At 47.7% G+C, this 15519-nt stretch overlaps 1 protein-coding gene across 5 annotated transcripts in view; it reads right to left on the bottom strand.

The window, feature by feature from the left end:
• The window catches only part of LOC144591091 (liprin-beta-2-like), a 65914-nt gene that overhangs the window by 28030 nt on the left and 22365 nt on the right, over nucleotides 1-15519 (bottom strand). For 4 of the 5 annotated variants that reach the window (XM_078395415.1, XM_078395416.1, XM_078395418.1 and 1 more), the window contains 6 exons: nucleotides 12725-12836; nucleotides 9694-9726; nucleotides 7656-7717; nucleotides 6995-7070; nucleotides 4343-4449; nucleotides 2762-2826 (listed from right to left, as the gene is read on the bottom strand). In XM_078395415.1, the coding sequence (XP_078251541.1) occupies nucleotides 2762-2826; nucleotides 4343-4449; nucleotides 6995-7070; nucleotides 7656-7717; nucleotides 9694-9726; nucleotides 12725-12836 (455 nt within the window). The remainder of the gene's footprint in view (nucleotides 1-2761; nucleotides 2827-4342; nucleotides 4450-6994; nucleotides 7071-7655; nucleotides 7718-9693; nucleotides 9727-12724; nucleotides 12837-15519) is intronic. The other variant, XM_078395417.1, reaches the window with a different exon arrangement.

The raw sequence follows: 15519 nt of genomic DNA, 5'->3' as shown, positions 1-15519 counted from the left end.
CTTTAGAGATACGGTGCGGAAACAGGAATTTCAGCCCACCAAGTCCACACCAACCAGCAATCACCCCGTACACTAGCACTATCCTACACACAAGGGACAATTTACAATTTTTACCAATGCCAATTAACTGACAAGCCTCTACATCTTTGGAGTGTAGGAGGAAACCGGAGCACCCGGTGAAAACCCGCATGGTCACGGGGAAAACGTACAAACTCCGTGCAGACAGCACCTGTAGCCGGGTCTAAGGCAGCAGCTCTACCGCTGTGCCACAAGTACAATCAAGCTGTACACAAAGTGCAAGATGTACACAAAGGGAAAATACCAGAGAGCAGGATGTAGTTTTGCAGCTTTGTAGCATTAGTTACAAATAAAAAGTCCAATAGCCGCAATGCGGTTGGTTGGAAGATCAGGACTACACCTGAAACAAATGCTGTCATCCAAGCAGCAGGAAAGAGGAACCAGTTCAGGTTTCCGGTCAGAGACCCTGTCTCAGAACTGGGGCAAGAGTGGAAGGGTTAGCAGTGTTGAAAGAGGAGCGGGGGGAAGGAATGACGTAAAGGACAAAGGACTCCATGGGTAAAGACAGATCACGTGACCTGAAGCAGGATACTGACTGAGTGAGCGAAGGGTCTTTGGAGGAGCAAAGTCTTATCTCTGTTTGGGCACTTTGCAATCCTCTGGGATGAACAGTGAATTATCTAACTTCTCATTGTTTTCCATTATCTTGCTTACATCCTCTTCTCATAGAATGAAGAACAGTACAGCACTGAAACAGGCCCTTTGGCCCATAATATTTGGGCTGAACATGATGCCAAATTAAAGTAACCCCTTCTACCTGCACATGATCAATAACTCTACTCATATTTTTTATAAACTCTATCAGGTTTCCTCTCAGTTTTCAATACTTCAGTGAAAACAATTCACATTAGTCTAATCTCTCTTAAAAGCTAATACCCTCTAATCCAAATATGCAGGAAGGAACTGCAGATGCTGGTTTATACCAAAGATACACACAAAGTGCTGGAGCAACTCAGCGGTCAGGCAGCATCTCTGGAGAACAAGGACATCCAGAAATTGACCCGCTGAGTTGTTCTAGTACTTTGTCCCTTTCACCCTCTAATCCAAGCCTCTTTTGCACCCTATGCCAAGCCTCCACTTCTTGCCTGGAATGGGGTGACCAGAACTTCACCCAATTTTTCAAATGCGTCCTAACGAAAGTCCTATAAAACCGCAACACGACTTCCTAACTCTTAAACTCAAAGCCCTGACCCACGAAGGCAAGCATGCCAACGTCTTCTTCAACACTCTATCTACTTTTGTTCTCACCCTACTCTGAAAGTCATCACTGATGGTCAACACATTTGCTCCTTATCTCCTCATCTGTCTATGATGTTTTCTTTCACATGTCAGTTTGGACAAGTAAATGGATAGGAAAGGTTTCGAGAGATATTGGCCAAACATGGACAGGTGGGATTAGCATAGATGGTGCATCTTTGTCAACATGGATAGGTTGGGCTGAAGGGCCTGTATCCGTGCTGTATGACTCTATGATCACTCCTGCCTCTAGCTCTGTTTTGAACACTGACACCCCTCCACTGCCCCCAAGTCTGTCAGGCTCACTCACCCAGATTCCTTTTTGCAAATGCGGGTTGATTGGCTGGGTTCTTCCAGGTTTTGGATTCCGTCATCTGCAGTTTCACATTTCCCAATCTATACTAATGTCAATTGCCAGTCATAGAGTGATACAGTGTGGAAACAGCCCTTCGGCCCAACTCACCCACAACGCCAACAATGTCCCAGCTACACTAGTCCCACTTGCCTGTGCTTGGCCCACATCCCTCCAAACCTGTCCTATCCATATACCTGTCTGTTTCTTAAAAAATGGGATAGTCCCAGCCTCAACCACCTCCTCTGACAGCTTGTTCCATACACCCACCACCCTTTGTATGAGAAAGGTACCTCTCAGATTCCTATGAAATCTTTTCCCCTTCTCCTTGAGCCTATGTCCTCTGGTCCTCGATTCCCCTACTCTGGGGAAAAGGCTCTGTGCATCTATCTGATCTATTCCTCTCATGATTTTGTACACCTCTATAAGATCACCCCTCATCCTCTTGCGCTCCAAGGAATAGAGACCCAGCTTACTTTTAAAAACGGTTTTGGCAAAGTGAAAAACGCGGAAATCATGCAAAAAACACGGAGAATGGATTTTAAAAACGTGAAAATCCGCGGAAACGCGGAAAATTCACATACCTGAATCATTGATGTAGATGACAAACAGTAACAGGCCCAGCAACGAACCCTGAGGCACACCACTAGTCACAAGTCCTCTTTAAAACCCCAGCCTCACGCACACCTATGCCTTCTTGTTTTTAATACCCCTATCATGGGAAAATGTCTACCTCTCAAGATCTTATATTATTAGTCATGGAGCCATTGAGTCAGAGTCATACCGCATGGAACAGGACCTTCAGCCTATCTTTCCCACGCTGACCAACATGCCCCATCTACACTAGCCCCAACTGCCTGTGTTATTCTATCAGGTCGCCCTTCACCTGATCAGTTTAAAGGACAGGTTTTGACCCGAAATGTCATCTGTTCATGCCGCTCCACAGATGCTGCCTGACCTGCAGGGTTCCTCCAGCACTGTCTTTTGGCTCAAGATTCCAACGTCTGCAGTACCTTGTTTCTCCATTCAAACGCGCCCGAGGAGATACAACAGCCTCTGCCCCAACCTCTCACCCAGGGTTGAGTTTCTCTTTACCTCATTTCGATCTCAACAGGAGGTGGAACCAATTCCACCAATGACGAGGGGACTCTGGGTGACATCTGTATCGAAACAAGAAGAAATTCAAAAAGAAATGTTTAGCAAAAACCACAACCTTGCAAGGGCATGTTGTACCTCATGGTCCAGTATCTGTTATACCGTTGTTATGACTCTGGAATGACCACAGGTACACGTATTTAGGGGTTTGAAGCCGAGCATAAATCCAGGCTCTTTATTTCACGGCCACCTGGAACTAGAGTGCCCTGCCCATATTACGTCATTCCCACATATACATGTTGCTACGCGGGCAAACAAAGTAGTCCTTGTGATATAACAAAATAGTCCTTGCAATACCACAACAGGGCAGGGCTCCTCCTTCCATGATCTCAAACTGCACCTGAGCCAGGCGAAATACAGTCACTGAAGTTTAGGTTAGTTTAGAGATACAGTGCAGAAACAGGCCCTTCAGCCCACCGAGTCCGCATCGACCAGTGATCCCGTTTTAACACTACCTTACGCACACTAGGGACAATTTTACATTTATACCAAGTCAATTAACCTACAAACCAGCACGACTTTGAAGTGTGGAAGGAAACCGAAGATCTCTGAGAAAACCCACGCAGGTCACCGGGACAGCGTACAAACTCCGTACAGACAGCACCCGTAGTCAGGATGGAACCCGGGTCTCTGGCACTGTAAGGCGCACAAACTCCGTACAGACAGCACCCATAGTCAGGATGGAACCCGGGTCTCTGGCGCTGTAAGGCTGCAACTCTACCGCTGCGCCACTGTGAAGTGAGGCAAGGAAAACGGTGACCATGATGTGCACAACATGACAATCACTGGATCAAGCCCATTCCCTGGTCGTTGGGCAACCAGGCAACTTCCATCTCGTCCATCCAAACCAAAGTACCCTATCCAAGCTGGTCTCATTTTCCTGCCATTGATCCATACCACTCCAAACCTTTCCTACCCACGTTCCTGCCCAAATGTCTTTTAAATGCTGTTATCGTACCTGCCTCAACTATTTGCCCAGTTTGACCCATGGGCTCTTTGCATCCACCTGATTATATCTCATCTGCTGTTGGGCTTCACTTCCTTCGGAAAATACGTTTCTCTGAGAGTACAGCACTTTCAGTTCTGCACAGATTTGTCCTGTGCTCAAATTTCTGGAGTTCTAGAGAGATACGGCACAGAAACTGGCCCTTTGGCCCACCCAGTCGGTACTGGCCCTTTGGCCCACCCAGTCGGTACCGACCATCAACCACCCATTCACATTCATCCATCTTTATCTACTCACCCCCCATTCCCATCAACTCCCCTCAGGATTTTATCGCATCCCCATAAACCAAGGTTTCTTTTTGTCTTTACAGTGGTTAATCAACTAATCGACCCACATGGTTTTGCGATAGGGGAGGGGTCACAGACTCAACATGCAAACTGGACACAGACAGCTCAAGAGATTACATCTCTGCAAAGCCGTCATGGGTAAACAAGGATCCTGCCCTCTGTGCCCCACCAATGTACACAGAACGAAAGTTGAAGGTACACGTTAGAAGACAACTGAAAGGACATTACCTCTGGTTTCGTTTCTTCAGCGTACCCCATTAGGGTGGGGGTTGCCGTCATTGAACAGACGCTCAGCTCCTCTTCACTGTTCTCCAGGTGTCCTTGTTCTGAAGATCCTTCGGTAAAACATTGGGAGCAAGTTTACCACATGTGTAGTGACAAGATATAGAGTTGCACAGCACAGAAACGTGTGCCGAGCATAAGGCCGAGATAAACTAATCTCCTCTGCCTGCACGGGGTCCGTACCCCACCATTTCTTGTATATCCATGCGCCCACATCCAGTGGCGCAGCGGTAGAGTTGCTGCCTAACAGCACCAGAGACCTAGGAATTTAGAAGGATGAGGGGGGATCTTATTGAAACATATAAGATAATTAGGGGATTGGACACATTAGAGGCAGATAACATGTTCCCAATGTTGGGGGAGTCCAGAACAAGGGGCCACAGTTTGAGAATAAGGGGTAGGCCATTTAGAACGGAGATGAGGAAGAACTTTTTCAGTCAGAGGGTGGTGAAGGTGTGGAATTCTCTGCCTCAGAAGGCAGTGGAGGCCAGTTCGTTGGATGCTTTCAAGAGAGAGCTGGATAGAGCTCTTAAGGATAGCGGAGTGAGGGGGTATGGGGAGAAGGCAGGAACGGGGTACTGATTGATAGTGATCAGCCATGATCGCATTGAATGGCGGTGCTGGCTCGAAGGGCTGAATGGCCTACTCCTGCACCTATTGTCTATTGTCTATTGTCTATTGTCTGATCCTGACTACGAGTGATGTGCGTGGGTATTCTCCGGGTGCAGGTTTGTAGGTTGATTGGCTTCGGTAAAATTGTAAATTGTCCCAAGTATGTAGGATAGTGTTGATGTGCAGAGATTGCAAGTCAGCACAGACTCAGTGGGCCGAAGGGCACTGTATCTCTATATTACACTAACATGCGAAATCTTGAAACCATGTTACACCAGATACAGGAACGGCTTGTCCTCACTGTTATCAGACTACTGAACAGCCCTCCCATAAGCTAGAACTTCAGTCCTGATCTTCCAATCTACTTCATTGTTGACCTTGCACTTTTTATTTAAATGCCTCTTAAACACCACTATCGTATCAGCCTCCAACGCTGCCCCTGGGAGCATGTTCCTAGCACCCACCACCCTCTGTGGAAAAAAACTTACTTTGTACATCTCCTTTAAATTTTGCTCCTCTCGCCCTTTTGCCCATCATGCCCACTCTGTCATTTTTGGCCCATCCACTCTAATCCAATTTGCCCACATTGGGGTCCATATACTTCAATGCCTTTCCATTTAAATATGCACCTAAATGCCACTTAAACAGTGGTGTTGTATCCGATTCCACCACCTCCTCTGGCAGCACGTAACAGATATCAACTACTCTGTATAAAAATAACCCGCCCCTCAGATCCCCTTCAAACCCTTCCTCTCACAAGCCTCGCCCTCTTGATTTTGATACTCCTTTCATGGGAAAATGATTTTGACTGTCCCCCCTTTCTAAACCTCTCATGATTTTATATTACCCCACCATTCTTGGCAGCAGTAACAAGCTAGTCCAACATTACTTGAGGAGACTGTGTCAGTTATTCGTGTAGGAAGGAAATGCAGTTGCTGGTTTAAACTGAAGATAGGCAAAAAAAAGCTGGAGTAACTCAGCGGGACAGGCAGCATCTCTGGAGAGAAGGAATGGGTGACGTTTCGGGTTGAGACCCTTCAGAGTCAGTTATTCGACTCTCCTGGGAGATCATCACAAACACTGGTGACGCATAAACCTTGGATAAAATCAAAGTGCTGCAGATGCTGGTTAATACCAAAGAGAAACACAAAGTTGGGGTTGGGGGTGGGGGTGGGGGCGGGGGGTTGATGAGCTGGGGGCGAGAGGCTAGTCCTGGTCCCCCCACCCCCTACTTTCCGTCTGAAGGAGGGCCCTGACCCAAAACATCTCCTACCTTTTTCCTCCAGAGGTGCTGCCTGACTCACTGAGATCTCCAGCACTTTGTGTCCATCTGGTGATGCATCACTTGTTACTTGCAAATTCCCAGATGTTGCTTCCAAATTCCCAGATGTGGTCATAGAGTCATAGAGGGTGGAAACAGGTCCTTCGGCCCAATTTACCCACACCGGCCAACATGTCCCAGCTACACTAGTCCCATCTGCCTGCGCTTGGTCCATATCCCTCCAAACCAAATGTGGTCAGAACATACAAAACCTTCAAAGCGCGCATCACCAGATTTAGGAATAGGTTCATACCCGCTGTATCCGATAAGCTATTCCCGACTGGGCGCTTATTCCCGACTGGGCGCTTCCGCATCGTGACTTCCTCGAACCTGCCATCGCCACTGAGGCTTTCAGTGACCAGTCTGTGCCCAAAAGAGTCAATGGTGGACGCCAGGCGGCATGATCACCAGCTTCTGCAATATCCCACCCAGAGAGTCAGGCAGTGTGGAAGCAGGCTGTTCAACTCATCCACGCTAACCAAGATGCCATCCTGAGCTAGTCCCATTCAGTGCAAGATAAAGCCAGTCGTCCGATCAAAGAGAGTGCCAGGGTCTTCATGCCCACCAACATCCTTTATGACCTGGTGTAACCCTGATGGGGAAGAGTGACCTTGGAGGCCTGTTGGTCGGGGTGGGCTGGGAGGTGACAGAGTGACCTTCCTTACCTTGGACAATCAGCATCACCTGCTTCATCATTCTGCACTGGGCCAGCAGGCGACTCAATTCCTCAATCCTCAGATCCTGGCCAAAGAAGAACCTTTTTTAAAAACGGTTGACCACTCTCGCCACGAAAGACGTACATTTTTTAAACTCCTTCCACAGCTTTGCACTCTAGACTCTTTGCAATGATGTGCGATGGCAGGCTGAGTGCTGGTTTAGGGAGGAGAGTTCTGGCCCAGTTTTGCACAGCAAGAGCTCGCCAATGGCAAGCAAACCAGGATTTTTTCTTTGTAAATAAAGAAGGGAGGCAAGAAGGTGGATAGAAATTCTTCTGTGTCTATGAATCTGCTACATCCACCTAAGAGGGCAAAGGAGGCCTCGGCTGCAGGTCTCGGCACTGAAGATACTGGCTCCAATCTGTGTACCATTAGCCAGGGATCCACAGGCAACAGAGGCTCCCCCTCACCCACGACCTGAAGCTGCCACAATGGCAGTAGCGGGAACGCAGCGAGCCGTGGACGGCGAGTGGTGGAGTGGGGGAGTGGTGGAGTGGGGGAGCGGGGGAGTGTGGGCGGGGGGGAGTGGGGGCGGGCTGCGGGTGCGGACTGGAAGCAAGAGGGGAGGGTAAGATGAGCTGGGGAGATATTTCCGGACATTATCCCTTACCTTCTCTTCATTGGAAGCCAGAAGGGAGTCCAGTCCAACCTTTAGCTTCTGCACCTCTTGGTCTGTAACAGAGATGGTGCCATTACCAACAAGCTGCTTTGTGCACCTCACCATCACATAGAGTCCTACAGCATGGAAACTTACACAATCGTAGGGCTGCTACGGCCCCATAGTGGCCATAGGGCTGCTACGGCCCCATAAGGCTACTACGGCCCTATTCACATAGAAAATCAAGAGGGGGGATAGATAGGGTGAATGTACACTGTTTTTCTCCAGGGTAAGGGAATCAAGAACTAGATGCCTTAGGTTTAAGCTGAAGTGAAAGATTGGAAAATAAACTGAGGGGCAACTTTTTCCACACAGAGGTTGGTGGCACCGACTATTCGATAGAGGTTGGCAGCATTGAGTCGTTTGGCCACTCTAAACTACGAACTGCTTTGGTTACACTAGGGACCGGCTTTGTTTTGTTTTTGCATTATATTGGGCTTTACAATTATTCAGCTTTTTAGTGTTTGTGTATAATATTATATATTAAATACAGTGTTTATAAACCCGTTGTGCTACTGCAAGTAAGAATTTCATTGTTCCAGTTCAGTACATATGACAATAAAACACTCTTGACTCTTATTGAAACATACAAGATTATTAAGGAGTTGGACATGTTAGAGGCAGGAAACATGTTCCCAATGTTGGGGGAGTCCAGAACCAGGGGTCGCAGTTTAAGAATAAGGGGTAGGCCATTTATAACGGAGATGAGGAAAAACCTTTTGACCCCGGGAGTTGTAAATCTGTGAAATTCTCTGCCACAGAAGGCAGTGGAGGCTGATTCTCTGGATGCTTTCAAGAGAGAGTTAGATAGAGCTCTTAAAGATAGCAGAGTCAGGGGGTATGGGGAGAAGGCAGGAACAGGGTATTGATTGTGGATGATCAGCCATGATCATAATGAATGGCAGTGCTGGCTCGAAGGGCCGAATGGCCTCCTCCTGCACCTATTGTCTATTGACTTTCTTGTAAATGGAATGAGCTGCCAGGGGAAGCAGCTGAGGCAGGAACAATAACAACATTTCAATGACGTTTGGACACGTACATGGATAAGAATAGTTTAGAGTGATATGGGCCAAATGTGGGCAAATGGGGACTGGCTTCGACAGGGCATCTTGGGTGACATGCATGAGATGGGCTGAAGGCTGTCTGACTCTATCACACCGAGTGAGTCCCTCGTGAGGGTGCAGGAAATGGAAAAGAATCACCTCTGAAAATGTTGATGGCATGAACAAAGCAAGTCTCACAATTTAAGTACGCCCAATAAATTTGCATTGCAAAATTGGTCCAATTTTCCTACTTGCTGCACCAAGGATAATTGTTTCATGCGGCGAGCAAGACCAATGCATTTGGTACTGGGCACCACAGTTGTGCATTCAACAGTGCGGCTGTGTCACAGTTCCAGTGACCTGGGTTCGATCCTGACCTCCGACGCTCTCCCTGTGACCCTTGGTTTCCCCTGGGCTCTCCGGTTTCCTCCTACACCCCAAATAATTAGAGGCAGCACAGTGGCACAGCGATAGAGCTGCAGCTTCACAGCGCCAGAGACCCGGGTTCCATCCTGACTATGGGTGTTGTCTGTGCGGAGTTTGTACATTCTCCCTGTGACTGTGTGGGTTTCCCCGGGCGCTCCGGTTTCCACCCACATTCCAAAGACGTGCAGGTTTGTAGGTTAATTGGCTCGTGTAAGTTGCCTGAAGAGTGAAGGACCTGGAACTAGTATACAAGTGATCGAAGTTCGGTGTGGACTCAGGGGGCCAAAGGGCCTGTTCCCACACTGTATCTCTAAACTAAATACAACTCCTCTCCTGAATCTCTTGCCTGTTCTGGCCCCATCCATTTCCCTCACCTCTTTCGACCAGCCTTCACATCCCACACTCCTGACCCCACCCTCTGTATAACATGCCCTGCCTGTCCCACTCACTATATCACTTCTCCCATCCCTCTCATCCCAACTCCCACCACTTCACCCAGCAAAGAGAAGATAAGAGCTTACGTTTGTCTTTGAGCTTCTTCCTGTACACGTCCTCTGTGACGCCCCGGGGAAGAGTGCAGGCAGGAGGAGATCGCAGGGGCACAAGGCAAAGATTAGTCATTGACACCACAATCAGGGCATATTACAATGGGTTGGCAGTGTGGCGGGGAGGAATGTGCTCTTTTGGGAGGGTACTTGGAACCTCAACACCCTGCCCAAAAATCTTCCCCCGAAAGACCACCCCCTGCAATCCTCATCTCTTCATCCTCTTTGCAGGATCATTCCAAGGCACCGAAAACCAATTGCTTCATTTTGGTCTTTGAGCTCCATCAACTGTAGAATCTGCCATTTTGTGACCTATTCATTACCAACTGGAAGAAGCTAACTGCTCCTGGGAGTCAGATTACTTGGAGTATTTAAGGAGGAAGGAGATAGATTTTTGATAGATCAGGGGATTGAGGAAGATGGGAAGCTGCCGTAGAAGAGATGAGGTCTAGGATAGTCCACCATGGGGAGTTGAAAGGCAGGGAAGGCTTGGTGGGATGTGGAGGATTTGGAAAGTGTGCAGAGGTTTACCAGAATGTTACCTGCATTAGTGGGCATTAGTTGTGAGAGGAGGTTGGACAAATGCCAATTATTTCCCTGGAATGCCAGAGGTGGCGGGGGACCGGCTCTGCTGAGTGAACATGTTCAGGTCTCAGATGAACCAGGATGCCATCAGATGCCAAGCTGCAATATTTCTTCAGAAGTAAATCCTCTCCGTTAGTTGGAGTTACAGGGAGAGGTTGGGTGGGCACGGACTTGTTTTCTTTGGCGTGTAGGTGGCTGAGGGATGACCTTAGAGGTGTACAAGATTATGAGGAGCATGGATAAAGTGCATGCTTACAGTGGTTTTCCCAGGGTAGAGGATTCTAAAACTAGTGGGCTTATGTTTATGGGAGGGGTAGGATTTAAGAATATGCTATAAAAAGCTCTAGGAACAGAACATGCATAGATGTCGTTTCTTTAGTATGGAAGTGACTGGAGGCATCGCAGGGAATGAGGGTGGGAGGAAATGCTGACTTTGGTTTCCAGCAGCCTCCTCTATTGTGCATCTGCTCACCTTTTTATATGGGTAACGCTGGGATGAGTGACGTTTAGTTTTTACTTCAGAGATATAGCGCGGAAACTGGCCCTTCGGCCCACCCTGTCCTCCCCACGACCAGCAAGCACACTAGCACTATCCTGCAACTAGGCCCAGTCCAGCAATCACCCCGTAAACAGGCACTATCCTGCACACTAGGCCCGGCCCAGCGATCACCCCGCACACCAGTACTATCCTGCACACTAGGCCCAGCGATCACCCTGTACTCCAGCACTATCCTACACACTAGGCCCAGCCCAGCGATCACACCGCACACTAGGACTATCCTGCACACTAGGCCCAGCAATCACGCCGCACACTAGGACTATCCTGCACACTAGGCCCAGCAATCACCCTGTACTCCAGCACTATCCTGCACACTAGGCCCAGCGATCACCCAGTATTCCAGCACTATCCTGCACACTAGGGATAATTTATAATTTTACCAAAGTCAATTAACCCACAAACTTATATGTTTTTGGAGAGGAAACCGGAACACCCGGAGAAAACCCACGCGGTCACAGGGAGAAGGTAGAAACATCATGCAGACAGTACCCATTGTCAGGATCAAACCCAAGTGTCTGGTGCTGTAAGGCAGCAACTTTACCGCTGTGCCATCGTGCCGCCCAAAAGTGGGTGTCAAAGATTACAGAGAGACGGCAGGTGGATGGGGTTGAGAGGGGAAAAATGGATCAGTCATTGTCAACAGCAGAGCGGACTCGATGGGCCGAATGGCCTCATTCTGCCCCTTTGCCTTATGGTCTGAACAACCACTGGCTGGGGATTACCTGGGACAGCAGGAGATGGACCAAAAAGCTACCTGAAGTTCCTAGTGCAATACACAGCTCAGAATTCAAAGTAGTCTACATTCCCGAGACAGAAATCAAAACCGCAGGCCACACTAAACATAATGAGCTACACAATGGAGTCATTGTCTACTTGTGCCAAAAGAACATCTGGCTTTTTACAAGGATTCATATTGACCTGTTGCCCTAGAACTTACTATAACAAATGTGTTTGTGAAAGGCAAATGATTTCTACTGGTTGAGAAATTTCGCTACAATCTGGTCAGGTTGTTTAATTAATGGATTTTATGCTGAATATTATTCAGGTTCTAACAGGGGTGCTTACTTAAAGGCTTTTGTAGGGAATGGAGGGATATGGGCCATGTGCAGGCAGATGAGATTAGTTTATCTTGGCATGATGTTTGGCACAGTTATCATGGGCTGCTGGGCCTGTTTCTGCGCTGTCCGTTTCTATGTTTTATGTTCCAAATCCATTTAAGTGTCTCGTTGGGTGAATGGGTGTCCAATGGTCATTGAGGATTCTGTGGGCCGAAGGGCCTGTTTCAGTGTTGTATCTTTCAATCAATTAATTCCCTTAACATCCATGAATACTTGTTGTAGGAAGGAACTGCAGATGCTGGTTTAAACCGAAGATAGACACAAAATGCTGGAGTAACTCAGTGGGACAGGCAGCATCTCTGCATATAAGGCATGGGTGATGTTTTGGGTCGAGACCCTTCTCAGTCTGCAGAAGGGTTTCCACCCAAAACGTCCTGCAGAGATGCTGCCTGTCCCACTGAGTTACTCCAACATTGTGCGTCTATCCATGAATACTGTTCAGTTACTGCAGAGAATGCTGGAGGCAGTCAGTATATCAAGTGCCCCCTGTGGGGGGAGAGAGGTAGTGCTGGCATTTCAATCCTGTGGCTTTCACCAGAACTGGTCTCTCCCTCCACAGCTACTGCCTGACGTGCTGAGCATTTCCAGCATAGCAGAGTAACTTGAGTTGTACAAAACTTGTTGAATTACTACTATTTTCACCCAGCCCCTCTGGAAATACACAGCTATCGGGGCAGAATAGGCTATTGCTGCTACTGTAGCGTAGGTTCTTATAACTCAGATAGGCTGTGAGGACCATTCCTACCTCGGTCTGACCCATCACTCTGCACAGAAGCTCTAGAAGATAGTTGGCTCTGTAGCCGCTCAATTTCCATATCTTTTATGCCGAGCTGTTCCTGAAGATTTTGGATTTCAGCCTGGATGGGAGAAGAAATTTCAAAACATTAACCAGATCAATAACTTCCAAGGGTCCAAAATTTGTAATCTTGGATCAGGGCAATTTATAAAACTGAGAAATTATAACTTTAATCAGCCTGTTTGTCAAGTTTAGTTCAGTTTAGAGATACAGCGTGGAAACAGGCCCCTTGGCAAATGGAGTCCGTGACTGATGGGCAATCATTCACACACTCACTCTATCCCACACAATACAATATATCTTTATTGTCATTGTACAGGGGTACAACGAGATTGGGAATCAAGTCTACTCCGCCATTCAATCATGGCTGATCTATCTCTCCCTCCCAACCCCATTCTCTTGCCAAATCTCCATAACCTCTGACACCCGTAACCTACAATTAACCTGCACATCTTTAGGGTGTGGGGGGAAACAGAAGCACCCGGAGAAAACCCACGCGGTCACAGGGAGAATGTACAAACATCAGTCGTCGGGATTGAACCCAGGTCTCTGGTGCTGTACGGCAGCAACACTACTGCTGTGCCTGTGTGCTGCCCTAACGTTTATTGTCATATGCACAATTCTGGTGAGATACTGATATTATCAACATTTTTCTCACAGCAGCATCACAGGTACATAGACCCAGACAACACACAAAATATAAATTATACATGTGGAAAAACAAGACATTAGCGCTAAAAACACAATTAGAAAACAGATCTATGGTAGTGCAAGTGGTGTTTCATAGTGTTCATAGGATCAAACATACACACTGTAGGAAGGATGTGATGAAGCTCGAGAGGCTGCAGAAAAGATTCACGAGAATGTTGCCTTGAAAGGAAAAGTTTAGATTTGTTTAGAGATACAGCATTGAAACAGGCCCTTCGGCCCACTGAGTCTGTGCGCCAACAATCACCCGGACATTAGTTCTTCACCCGAACAAAACCCACGTGGTCACGGGGAGAACGTAGAAACTCCTAACAGACAACACCTGTAGTCAGGATTGAACCTGGGTGTCCAGCGCTGTAAGGCAGCAGCTCAACCCGCTGCGCCACTGTGCCGCACTTGAGTTATGAGGAGGGACTGGATAGACGGAGACAGTTTGTGAAGGAGGCCGAGGGGTTTAGGTTTATTACTGTCAAGTCAAGTCAAGTCAATTTTATTTGTATAGCACATTTAAAAACAACCCACGTTGACCAAAGTGCTGTACATCTGATTAGGTTCCAATGGAAAAAAATTTTTAAAAATTAATTAAAAAAAAAAAAAAAAGAAACATACAGTGGCACACAAACAGTTCACAGCGCCTCCTTAATGAGCCTCAAACGCTAGGGAGTAGAAATATGTTTTGAGCCTGGACTTAAGGGAGCCGATGGAGGGGGCAGTTCTGATGGGGAGAGGGATGCTGTTCCACAGTCTAGGAGCTGCAACCGCAAAAGCGCGGTCACCCCTGAGTTTAAGCCTAGACCGCGGGATAGTGAGTAGCCCCAAGTCGGCCGACCTGAGGGACCTGGAGTTAGAGAGGGGGGTTAGAAGATTTTTGATGTGGGGGGGGAGTGTCCATTTAGGGCTTTATACGTGAATAGGAGGAGCTTGAAGTTGATTCTGTACCGTACAGGGAGCCAGTGAAGAGAGGCCAGAATCGGGGTGATGTGGTCCCTTTTACGGGTACCCGTCAGGAGTCTCGCTGCGGCGTTTTGGACCAGTTGCAGGCGGGACAGGGAAGATTGGCTGATCCCAGTGTATAGGGAGTTGCAGTAGTCTAGGCGGGAGGAAATGAAAGCGTGAATGATTTTTTCTGTGTCGTCGAATTGGAGGAAAGGTTTGATTTTAGCTATGGTTCGAAGTTGGAAGAAGCTGGCTTTTACCACAGCGTTGACTTGCTTATCAAATTTTAATGCAGAGTCAAATATCATGCCGAGGTTTTTGACATGCGGTTTGACTAGGGAGGATAGACTTCGAAGACTGCCTGTTATCAATTTGATGGAGTCGGGGGGGCCGAATAGGATGACCTCAGACTTGCTCTCATTTAATTGGAGGAAGTTCTGTGCCATCCAACATTTTATGTCCTCAAGGCAGTGTAAGAGACTGTTTAAATTTGACTGGTTGTTGGGTTTCAGGGGGAGGTAAAGCTGAGTGTCATCGGCATAGCAGTGGAAAGAAATGCCGTGCCTTTGAATGATTTGGCCAAGGGGGAGCATGTATAGAGAGAAGAGAATGGGGCCTAGGATGGAGCCTTGTGGAACTCCGCAGGAGAGGCTAGCTGGAGCAGAGGAATAACTGCCTATGTTGATGGCGAAACTCCTATCTTTGAGGTACGAAGCGAACCAGCTCAGGGCAGTGCCATCAATGCCAACCGCGTACCGGAGACGGTCAATAAGGATGGTGTGGTCCACTGTATCGAACGCTGCGCTGAGGTCGAGAAGGAGCAGGATTGCACAGTCGCCGGTGTCGATGGCGAGAAGCAGGTCGTTGTGTACCTTCAACAAGGCAGACTCTGTGCTGTGGTGGGCTCTGAAACCTGACTGGAAACTTTCCAGGATGGTGTTTTGGTGCAGGTAGGGCACTAATTGGTTTAGAATTACCTTTTCAATGACTTTTGTCACATGTTTCACGACACAGTGACAAGCTTTGTTTTGCTATCCAAACAGATCGAATACACTAGATATAAACATCAGTCAATATAAAAGTCAAACTCAAGTACAATC

Source organism: Rhinoraja longicauda, unplaced genomic scaffold (assembly GCF_053455715.1).
Source record: "Rhinoraja longicauda isolate Sanriku21f unplaced genomic scaffold, sRhiLon1.1 Scf000570, whole genome shotgun sequence".
NCBI classification, from domain to species: Eukaryota; Metazoa; Chordata; class Chondrichthyes; order Rajiformes; family Arhynchobatidae; genus Rhinoraja; species Rhinoraja longicauda.
The sequence above is the reverse complement of the archived record's forward strand: the minus strand, read 5'-3'. Positions and strand labels throughout refer to the sequence as shown.